The sequence below is a fragment of the Parasteatoda tepidariorum genome, chromosome 5 (genome assembly GCF_043381705.1).
Source record: "Parasteatoda tepidariorum isolate YZ-2023 chromosome 5, CAS_Ptep_4.0, whole genome shotgun sequence".
Taxonomy (NCBI): Eukaryota; Metazoa; Arthropoda; class Arachnida; order Araneae; family Theridiidae; genus Parasteatoda; species Parasteatoda tepidariorum.
The window spans coordinates 49,507,931-49,519,792 of NC_092208.1; the positions used below are offsets into that span (position 1 = coordinate 49,507,931).

At 26.5% G+C, this 11,862-nt stretch overlaps 1 protein-coding gene across 8 annotated transcripts; it reads left to right on the forward strand.

The window, feature by feature from the left end:
- Positions 1–146: 146 nt before the first annotated feature.
- LOC107442650 (methionine sulfoxide reductase SelR) lies at positions 147–11,569 on the forward strand. Of its 8 annotated transcripts, none has more exons than XM_016056274.3 (5): positions 147–275; positions 1,385–1,530; positions 2,132–2,252; positions 3,993–4,165; positions 8,791–11,569. In XM_016056274.3, the coding sequence occupies exons 2-5, from the start codon at positions 1,392–1,394 to the stop codon at positions 8,946–8,948; spliced, it is 591 nt and encodes a 196-aa protein (XP_015911760.1). In that variant the 5' UTR covers positions 147–275; positions 1,385–1,391; the 3' UTR covers positions 8,949–11,569. The 8 variants fall into 8 exon arrangements, with proteins under 8 accessions (XP_015911760.1, XP_015911757.1, XP_015911758.1 ...); XM_016056271.4 differs by having other exon boundaries at positions 148–275; positions 8,755–11,569; XM_016056272.3 differs by having other exon boundaries at positions 230–348; positions 8,755–11,569.
- Positions 11,570–11,862: the final 293 nt, after the last annotated feature.

The window sequence follows — 11,862 nt, forward strand, 5'->3', positions numbered from 1 at the left end:
AACGCAAGACTCACTTCACTTTGCATCATTACAACGAAATAAAAAATTGAACACGATCTTTAAACGTTTTTTTCTTCTCATAAGTTTCAGAAATATGATTAATTTTATAATTCAAATTACTAAATGGAACTACGCGTTTTACTATTAGTATCAGATTCTTATAGAGTTGGCATAATTTTTGAAATTTTAGGGAAATAGTGGAGACTCTTGGCAACATTAAAAAGTTACAGACGCAAACATTGAAATGTATCTTTTTCAGCTGAGATAATTTTTCAGTGAGTTTCATTTTCTTAAGCTGTCAATCATCAACTAACTTTATTCAACTATATATATAATTGTCTTATTAATGTAATAAAAATTCTTCTTTTCATTCCGATATTATGTACAGATTTATGCTATACATTTGTGTGAATTTAAAACCAAAATCTAATATGTGGCGTGGGTGTTCAAAATCTAGGATTATTTCTAAATATAGTTTTTTATTTTTTATGCATTTTTATTTTATGTGTTTTTTCCTTGGACAATTTTGAAAAAGTGACATGAACGCAATACATAGCTGTCTTGTTTACGGAGCAATACAATAGTTGCGTTGTTAATTAGCATGAATGAAGCATTTCTTTTAAATAAAGCAAGAATATGAATTAGTTTCTTTATGCGGTGCATTAAAGAAAGTAATTGTAAAAAGTTTAGCTTCAAAATTGTTTGCTAGCGTACTGTTAAAGATTGAGTTATTAATTATTATAATCAACCAGTTAAAACTTCTAGCAATCACTATTCAAATCACTAGCAATAGATTCTAATTTAGTTAAATTTTGTATAATCGCACTACATAAATACTGTTATATTTATGTTTTTAGTTGATCTAATTTTTATTTTTTTTCCATTTTTTACCTCTAAAAACAATGTTTTAGCAACTGAAAGGTTTGTCCAACATTTATTTATTTTATTTACATATGCAGTTTCTAAACTACTGGAACATGCTTGCTGTTATTGTTAAATAGTAGAGTGAGTAAAAAATGATGACAGGATTTCTGGATAAATTTTTAATGGTAAAATACTTTGCATCATAAGGTTATCTAAAATATTGAAAGAATTTTTTTAAAAAGATAGTTCTTTTTTTACATTATAAATAACAATATTGTGCATTTTAGTAATAGGTTGACAATATTGTATTTGTATAAAGTTTACAATAATAAGTAATAATATTGTACAATTAATAATAGTACAATTTATAAATAAGTTTTTACTTACTTTCAATTAATAAGTTATTACTTTAGCACTTAGCTAATTTTTAGGTTGCTTTTAATTGTAAAACCTTTGTCAAAATTCTAAGTGCGCAGTGAATTTTTTACATTCTTTATAATTAGTATATTCTTTTTTTCAGAAAGCTGATGCATTTTCGAATAGTCAAGAGTCTTTTGACACTGCCAGTAGTCTATCACTATTCCAGAAACAAAATAACTGATTATTGGTCACATTATTGTAGAGCTGTTTTTCAAAGTCAGTGGAAGCCTGAATTGCAGCAAAAATGTAAGATTTTAGTTGATTGGAATGGTTTTAAAATTTAAAATTTTCTTTTACAAAAACATATATTGAACTCTTAAATTGAAAAGTGAAGGGACGAAAGTTTACTCTGCTAGTTTAATTATTTATTGATATTATGTTTTTAGTCGCAGATAATTAGTTATTAGTTTATGCCTTTATTATAACCTTCTTGATCTTGAGCTTACCATACTAACACCTATTTTTCTAGTACAATACATCTTATATCACCTACCTACAATAAGTAAGCAATTAAAACTAATTTTCTTGACCTAATTTCATTAGAATTTAATGTTATACTTACTTGTTTTGTTAGCTTTTAGAATCGATCATGATAAATATTAAATGTGCTGTTATACAAATTAATTTTGGAAAATTTATGTTTCAAAGCACCAGCATTTTTTGTTATTTTTATTCAAAGCAGGTCTTCTAGTTTATAACTTTTTTGTACGATAATATTGCTAAAAATCATTTATAATACATCATTATCATGCTTTGGAATGAAGGTGTATCTTATTTGGTTCTATTATTCTTTTTATTTATTATCTTAGTCCTTAAAATTTAGACCATAATCTATATATTATTTTAGATTTATTCCGAACTATGGCATGTTGCGGAAATAGTTGTGGGTCTGACTTCAGTAAACAAGAACTTAAAAAGCGATTGACATCAATACAGTATCAGGTCACACAAGAAAATGACACCGAAAGGTAATTTATTAATTTCTTCTTAACTTTATATTTGAATTGCCCAACTTTACATTGATGTAGAGAAATTTTTAGTTTATTTTAAATTATTTTACTATATCTAAACTAAAGTTTTGCGCTAAATTCCATAATAAAGCAGCTTTATTTTCTAATAAAGATCTCCCAAGCTCAAATCTTTTTTCTTTCTGATTTTATTACATTTTTGTCTGTAAGATTAACTTTTTTGAACAATAGAAAATATTTTAAGGAAATAATTGTTTTTTAAATTTTAGATATTGAATAAAGTTTAAAACTTTTTCATTAAAGTATATTTGCTATATTTAAATGTATATCATATTAAAGGTAAAAAGATTTATTTGTTATTAGTCTAGAATGTCATTACATTAACTTTTTAATGAATAACCCATGTTTTTTCTCATTTTGAAGTAAACTTAACCATTGAGTGTTATACCATTTGTGCTATTTTTAAGATAGTATTTCATTTATTTTCCTTTCAAGAATATGAAGCTTAAACTAAGAAAAATTTCATTCTGGAGGTACATTTAATTTTAGAAGGCATTAACTTTTATACTGTTTGAAGTATTTTTGATGCTATTATTATTTGAGTTTAATGATAATGGAAGCAACTGCTAATTATAATTTTTTGTGTTGTTAAAATCAGGGCTGATTGTGCTCCGGAAAAAATCCGGATTTTTCGCTAACCGTGATCCGGAAGTTTCCGAAGATCGAAAGTTCAGAGGTTTCAAAAAATCCTTGAACAAAAAATCACAAAAGTTTCCAGAAATCAAATTTTCAAAGGTTGAACTTAAAAGCACAGTTTAATTTATTTGTTTGTAAGGACGAGCCAGAAAGATACTTTATAAGCTTATATTCAAGATTAATATTCATTTTGTATCAGTAATTAGTTATTATAATGATAAACTCAAGAAAGAAAGACATATTTGTAAATTTCAATTACTTCTCCAGGTCATCATAGGTATGTGTAAAATTTTAAATATATTTTAAGTAAACTAAGAAATATTGCTAAAAAGGAAAAAACCTTGTTTAAATTTTTTTTGATTTAAACTTTTTTTTTTTACTCGAGAAATTTTCCGGAATTTTGACTTGGGCTCACAATCACCCCTGTAAAATAGCATGAATGATTTAATACTTTCTAGTTGTTATGTTTGCATTTTTAATTTGTAACATTACTATTTATATCTGTAGGAAGGCAACAGTTAAAGTAATGTGTCATAAATAAGAAATCATATTTATTTTTTGTTTGCAATATTTTTTTGGAAACCTAATTGTTTTTAAATGAAGTCTGTTAAATTATAAAATCTTTTTAATATTATTGTTCTTTGTGATGTAGAAATATATATATATATATATATATATATCAGTGATCTGTTCAGGCCAAATTTACTACCGTTAACGGAACCTTCACAAATTCAACTTCAGGAAAAACAGTAGTTTCACAAAATACTTTTTCTTAAAATTTTATTTTTGTATCCCGTAAGAAACGATGAATCCATATTTTTACCATAGTTTTGTGTTGGTTTTTTAATATAATTTTCGCAAACGATGCCTAAATTTTCGCAAAATATGTACCTCTCTGTAAAACCTAGACAGACTCCTGTATGTATATCTATAGATATATATATATGTCGAAACCTTTTGAGGAATTTTTTTTTATAAACCTTTTTTCTTTTTCTAAGAAGCATTTTATGTATAAATATCTTTAAGTATTGTATTTTGTTTCAGACCTTTTAGTGGAAAATACTGCAATCATCATGAAAAAGGCATTTATATGTGTGTTGTTTGTAAACAGGACCTTTTTTCCTCTGAATCAAAGTACGAGTCAAAATGTGGCTGGCCTGCCTTTTTTGATGTAGTTAGTAGCGATAATGTTAAATTAAAAAATGATTTAACTCATGGTAAGCTGTCAAAATTCCTTTTTCATTTTATTTTAAATTATATCTTTTAATTATTTGTTTTTTAAGTAGAATTTAAAAACTAATATGAATAAAATAGTATCTAACAACCAATATTCAACATTTATATATTTTTTAAATATATTTGTGTCTTAACTGATATTGAGCTAAGAATTACTGAGTGTCTTGTCGTAGTTTTCTAAACAAAAATAAATAAATAAATAAATAAAATTAATATTATTTTATTCTAGTGAAATTAGAACAAAATAATAAGAATTTTATTTCATTAGTTTTTTAAGTATTTTTTTATTTTTCTGCCTCACTCTGAGTTTGAGTATTCAATGGTTTTCTTTTATGTGCATAGAATTTTTGTTTCTCTAAATTATGCTATGCCCTCTGCAGAGGGAGATAATAGTTTTATGTTAATCTTATCTGTGATTCAAGTGCAGAATTATGTCTGATGTTCGACAATCAGAAGACTTGTGATTATTATAAATATTCTATGATTATCATCAAATAAATAACTCTCTTTAGTTAAATTATTACTATTTTTCTAATTGATGAATAGTTTTATTTTCAATCCAAAACTGAAAAAAACGGAACCATTATTAGTTAAATATTAAATTATTTTTAAATGTTTGCTTAATAAAGAAAAAATTCCAATGGAAAAGAATGATTTCTTTCTCCACTTAGTCCTAAATTGTTCTGCAGAAATGTGGACAAATATATTTAATTCTGCCTCATATATAAATTGTTCTGCAGGGACCTTGATTGTTTTGTGACATACGTTAAAGTTTTGAGCATTTTCTGCTTTAGGGTCTTCGAAGTATTTAAAATAGTTTTAAACAAAGGCTATTATTTTAATGAAATAGTTATCATCTAGTATCATATATTTTTTTCATAAATTGTAATTTGCGACTGAACAGTCTGTAGGAAGTGCTGTGAATTGGCAAACAAATCATGCAATAATTTGTTTGATTGCCCATGCATAAGCTGTCAAGCTAGATCAGCTGTTTTTTAGAGGAAGAATTTTTGCATTGAGTTGGACAATGATTGGTGAACAAAACTGCCCTTAAAAAGCTTACTGTACTCAGTGCTACGTGGCATCTTCCTAGCTCTAAAGCAGTGGTTCCTGAACTTTTTTGTCTTGTAGACCCCTTGCCATGTTTTTCGGTTTCGGGTAGACGTGATATTGATTTTTTGTAAATTCATCAACTTCAAATGTATTTTTGACAGCTGGTATAGTGCTACTCTCTGTGAAAGATTTAAATTTCTAACTGTAAGGAAATGTAGTGTGAAAAACTTAAGAAAAAGCACATGTTAATTTTATACATTTATTAATTAAATTCAAACTAATTAAATTACTAATTTAATTTTATTAATATGTAAATGGAATAAAATAGTGCACTATAAAACCCGTATTCCATTACTAATATTATAATTTCCGAAATAAGTCTGTATACAAAACCGTAGTGTATTGTTGGTCTGTTAATTACGTTTTCACATAAAAACTAAGCAATAAATCTCCCATATCTTGTGCGCAGTTAAAAATTGGAGGTCAAGCTGGCTAAAGAGTTGACACACTTGCTGGACTACAATTTACCGCAGAAAAATACTTTTTTGTTGCAAAACAAAAATTTACACACAGAGAAAATAAAATTGTACTCAGTTGGAGCTGCAGACAACTGCTAGTTTATAATAATTCAGTTTCGTAAATCAAAAAATAATCCTAATAACTTAAATTTTAATAAAATTTTTTCTTCATAGCTACTTTTATAAATTATGTAGAATGTAGATAGATAAATGTCTTTATATTATAAGGTAATATAATGTAAGTAAATAGATACTATCAGTGTATGTTGATTATTCCATTCACGAAATGCCAAAATTAAGTCATCACCTGCTTATATGAAATCCACTATTGTTGAACCCCACTTTTATTTCATGGACCCCCAATTTTTTTTTCACTTGACATGAACCCCTTGCAGGTTGTAGTTGACCTCCTAGAGAAACGGATTATTTTTCTTAACTCTTCAGCTGTGTGCCTCATATTGAGTTCAATACTCTCCTCGTTTACTTATCTTCATAGAAAGGTGGTTTTCCTCTTTATACATAAATATTGAAACCGCTGTGCAGAGCATTTTTTATTCAAGATGCCTTTGTCGAATGTGATATTTAATCGGGTAATTTTACTTTTGAATTCAAAAAATGTTATTAATTAACTTTTTGAAATTCTTAAATATTGGATTTTTGTAATGTAGAAATATTAAAAGTAATTAATACTCATATGTGTGAAGACTAATAGAAGCAGGGCCTGATGTAAAAATGTGGAGGCCCTAGGGACAGAACTGACAGGAGCCCTCTGGTCGCTACTTAAATCAAAATTTCCCGGTTGTTTAGTAATGAAGCGTTTTTAAATAATTTATAACATAAATAAATTATGATATATTAATAAACTTAGGCTTGTATCTATTTCATTCTTTGTTAACTCATAATTTTAACAAACAATTCTTGAAAAAAGAACCACGAAAGGAAATTATTTGTAACATTTAGGGGGCCCTAGACCTGGTCCTCTTGTGCCTTATGATAATCAAGCACTAAATACAAGTCGTATTGGAAATTAAAAACCTGATTTGACTTTTGCTAGTAAATATTTGATTTTTAAATTCAATTTGATAGTTGGATTTATTTTCACTATTAGCTTACATACTTAATAAAAGCACATTTCTTGTTTTATTATTGGTACTAACCTACTAGATTGGTTAAACTGAATCCTTCAAAAATAATTGTTTATGTATTTTGCATAAAATTTTATTTTAGTTTTTCAGTTTTATTTTAGTTTTTCAGTTTAATTTGGTTGCTTAAAAGAGTATTAATTCAAGTATATTAGATTATAATTTTTATGTGTATGTTTTTATAAATTTGTATGTATGCAATTGTACAGTAATAATTTTTTGTTCTTAATGTAAATGTATATAGCATTCTTTTTCATGATTAAGTTTTTGTTATTTTTTAAAATACAATTTAAACATTTTAAAAATTCTGTATTTTTGTTTTTAATCAGATTTTTATGGGAACGGTTTACTTATTTCATTGTTGAATCAGAAAAGAAAATGTTTAGTTTTTTTTAATAGTGTATTTAATATAATGTCAACAATTTATAACTTTTAAGTTTTGGGAAAATTATAGTAAGTTTTATGAAAATTAATATTTCATACCTCCATAAATATTTCATTGGCTTAAATTTATTAGTTTTATGTTTTTTTCCTCATCTTTTTTTTTGTTTAATTTTTTAAAAGTGTTTATGGTATCCCCTTAAACTATATCGGGGAAAAAAAGAGTTGTCAAAATAGATGTAGTTAAAAATAAATTTTGATAATAAACAGTGAAGAATATTAAAAGAAAATAATTAATTAAAAAAATCTATATAGGGTGTCCTAAAACTCATAGTACATGCGTTAGGGTGTGATAGAAGACAACAACTAGAAAAGCACAAATCGCCATACAATCCATGGTTGAATGCAAGTCGTCAAGCACTAGAACATGGAAAATGCTGTGTCACAAAATGTTGGGAAACAAGACAGATATAGAATAAAAAGAAACCAATAAAATGAAGAAAAACAATTTATTCAATAAAATTAATTTAAACTACACCAATTTCCCATCACAGGAACTGCTCAAAATTGCTGCCGCTAACATTAATGCAGGCTTCACATTGTTGTAGGAATGATCACCGAATCACGCAAAAAAATCACGCTTCTCTCTTTTGGTGTCAGCAGCTGCAGATATCCGGGCTACAATGTCTTGAGTAGAATCTATGGAAATATCTTATTTTATTTTATAACCATCGTTGAACAGCCGACTCAACTTTTTGGGTTTACAACTACTAATGTTCAACTCTGTAGCCATGTGATTTTGAGCACAATCCAGAAGACAAGGGAACTCCAGTATAAAGTATTAGGAGAAATTTGTCTTTGTGAAAGACTTTTTAAAGGAAATAACCTGCATTTTCGTTATGTGGAGAGGAAAACCATGAAATCATGATCCTCTCCGAATTTCGTGGAGGGGAAAACCATGAAAACCTCCCATTGTTAGCCCGACAGCAAAGGGACTCTAACCCATGATCAGTCTACTACTGTGGATATTTTATGTCAGCACTGTGGTCGGTGCAAGTCAGTTGCGAAATTCGTATTGACCAATCATTGCTGGAATTCAAACCCGGTTCACCTCATTGGAAGGCTGACACTCTATCTCCTGAGCCATTCTATGGGACTATCCTCATAGATGAGGCTTTTCATATGACCCCACGAAAAAAAGTTCAGATATGAAATTTAAAGTGCAGATCCCGAAGGAAAGTCTATGCCCTCTAGTGCGATAGGACTATGGGTTGTATGGTGATTTGTACTTGTCTAGTTGTTTTCTATCTCCCCTTAACATATGTGCCATGAGTTTTGGGACACTGTATATCTTGCATGCTGAAGCTAGCTTTAAAAACCTAACGCAGTAGATGTAGATTACTAACTGGTTTCAAGATAAACACTTAAGGATACATTTCTTTTTTTCTGTTCCCTTGTGATGCCCTTCTCTTATAGTTAGTTGTAATCTTCTTCTCCTAACTATGCAACCAGATATGAAAAGAATAGAAGCCTCTTGCTCAAAGTGTGGAGCCCATCTTGGCCATGTGTTTGATGATGGACCCAAGCCAACTGGGAAGCGCTACTGTATCAACTCTGCCTCTCTTGATTTCAGAAAAGCTGAAGAAAGTCCTGATACTGCCAACTCTTGAAAAAATAAGATTTACGACTATTTTACAAATTGAAGGATTTGTTGTTTTTTTAGCTATAGATGTTGTTAAGCACACTTTGTTTACACTTCATGCTATTTTGTATTTTCACCTTTTGTTTGTGCAAATTTTAGTTGATTTTGGATAGGGTAATATGCTCATGTTTTCAAAGTAACTTATGAATTTAGTTTATTTTTCTTGTATAAGCATAAGCACTTAATTTGAGAGATTTTAAAATTCTTGTACCTTTTTTATTTATCAGTATTAGGTTGGAGCATATAAATATTTTTAATTTTTTGTAGTAAGAAAAGTAGCATCATGAAAGTGGATCATTTTATTTTCTATATGTAATCCAGTTCAAAATGAAATTATTGCCTATAGTCTGACAATTAAATTCAATTTAAAATAAATTCCACAGGTTATTAATTTCAATCTCTTATACTTTTTACTACTTATTATGAAGTACCCTAAAACATTTTTATTTTGATTCTTAATGCACTATTGTGAGTTTACAGATTATATTTATATTATATGTAAATAAATGATTGACATTTTGTAATTGCCTCTTGGGCTGTTGTACTTAAAAATTTGCTCAATTGTTTTAAACGAATAATTATAATTTTTCTGTTAATAATATAGATTTCTTTTGTTATTTTGATGAAGAAAATATAATAATTATTTTTGTTATTTTGTTCATGAAATGTTTTTCCTTTTTTTCTGACTGTCACACTCATATAAAAATAACAAAATAACAATATTGTAATTATATATATTCAGATATTCTAATTATTGTTTTATATCTTGTTTTATTTTTCTGATTATGCAGTCTGACTAAGGATATTGCTATAAAATTGATATAACTTGTTAATGTAACCATGTAATAATAATGTATTTTTTTATTTTTTATTTTCGTATGTTGCTGCAATAAATTTTTAAAATGCTATTTTAACTATTTATAATGTCCAAAATTTTTAAAAAATAATTTTGAATTGCAAGAGGTGGGTAGATTTTGTTTAATTTAGTTCTTTAAATATTCTATGTGTTTATGATTTTATGGACTTCTTTTCTTAGTGTGTTTTATTCTTTTTTAAATAACTCAAGTCTTATTTAAAATTTAAGCTGTATTAATATTATATGTTCTTAGAATAATTTCTTTTTAAAAAATATTATTTTATTTCGGTTTAAATTTTTTTCTTTCTGAAGAGTTTATATATATTATATATATATTTACCATAATACTCTGTATATGGAATAATATTTATTTTAACATTTATATTTAAATTTGTATAATTTATATGAAATACTCATCACTTATTTAAAGGTTAAACACTTGTATCTAATACTATTTTATCTAATACAGTTTGCATTTCTTTTTTTACGTTCAGTTTCAGGAATCTTGCTTTCAAATATTAAGTATGTAATTTTATCAAATTTGTTGCTTTTTAAGATTAATCAAAAACAAAATTATTTATTTGCACCAACCTAATATGACAGTCTTTTAAAAATGATACAGATATTTAAAGAAGGGCTGTTTGATAAATCTGTGTGTTAAAATAGTTTTTTTAAAAATGTCAGAATTAATTTTAAGAAGGTTATAAATTTTTTTTTTGTTGAAAATTTGCTAATGCTTGCATTTTTGATCAAATGCAAATTCCAAAAACATATTATTCTTACAAAAAATAATCAGAACTCTCATAGCCTGTCCAGTTTTAATCAAGTTTTTTGAGCCTATTTTCCTATTTAAAAATATTTATTTATTTTTAAAATATTAATTTAGAAAAAAATTATCCAAACTGCTTTAGAAATATTTCAAATAAAAATAAATAAAGAGAAAGATAACATGTGATTCATGACACATGCATTCATTTTTCACTGCCTGAATAAAAAAAACAGTAGACTTCTGTCAGAAGAGAATTACACAGAATTATTAACAGCCCTTGTAGGTAATGAGTTTATATTGTTTGAAAAAAGTATTTATGTTTGAATCATTTCAAACAAAATCTTCTCATTGTTTATTTTAATAATTGGCATGTTATGTATTAGAATACATTAAATATTTTCCTTTTTTGCAAAACTATTCTTGAATAGAAACGCTGCATGAAACCTATACATAAAAATGGCATTATATCATGAGGTATGCAGAAAGAGGATTTAAAAGTTGATATTTTTTATGTACATAAATAATTTTGTTGATAAATTTATCTTTTTACTGACAATATTAAATTAAAATAGTTAGGAAGAAAAACTCCAGTTTCAGTTTCACAAATTTTTCAGTTTGGATTTTGCCTGAAAAAATTTTCATGAACGAGCTTATATTTTTAAAAAAATTTGAACTATTAGTTAAAATTGTAATTATTAGTGAACAAACTTTTAATTTTAATGCTCTATATTTATTCAAAGTGTTTTACATTTTAAAGTAGGTTGTACAAAATTTACATAGACCATTTTTATTTTACTATTAGTTGATGAATTTTTTTATTTATATATTGCATTAAAATGAAATTATGGAATGCTTAAATTTTTCTTTATTAGTTTCTTTGTATTATTTATTTACTTTACTGTTTATTTGAGCTTTCATTTGTTTCTATTTATTATGTTTGAAATAAAGAAACTTCTATGACTTTTGCAATTTGTAAATTCTTGTCTTGTTACAATTTAAAGATAAAATCAGCACAATATTTATGGAAATTATAAAAGTTTAGTATTCGTTATTTAGTTTATTTTTCAAATCAGACAATAAGAATTGAAGAAAATTCACGACATCTCAATCACTCAGAAATTTTTAAAAAATTCGAAGTGTATAATGTTATAAGTAATTCGCTAAAATTTTGTGTTGCCAAATCTGAGAATAGATTTAGATTTTTACGCTTACGTTTAAGGAGGTTATGCATTATTTATTTGCAGTAATGTTTCTTTT

Bases quoted from the DNA above. Each gene is read 5' to 3' on its own strand.
- LOC107442650 (XM_071181439.1), top strand. From the start codon at position 848: ATGTTTTTAGTTGATCTAATTTTTATTTTTTTTCCATTTTTTACCTCT. The intron at 922-1,384 runs GTTTGTCCAACA...TCTTTTTTTCAG, and splicing joins AATGTTTTAGCAACTGAAAG to AAAGCTGATGCATTTTCGAA. The intron at 4,166-8,754 runs GTAAGCTGTCAA...CTTCTCTTATAG, and splicing joins AAAAAATGATTTAACTCATG to TTAGTTGTAATCTTCTTCTC.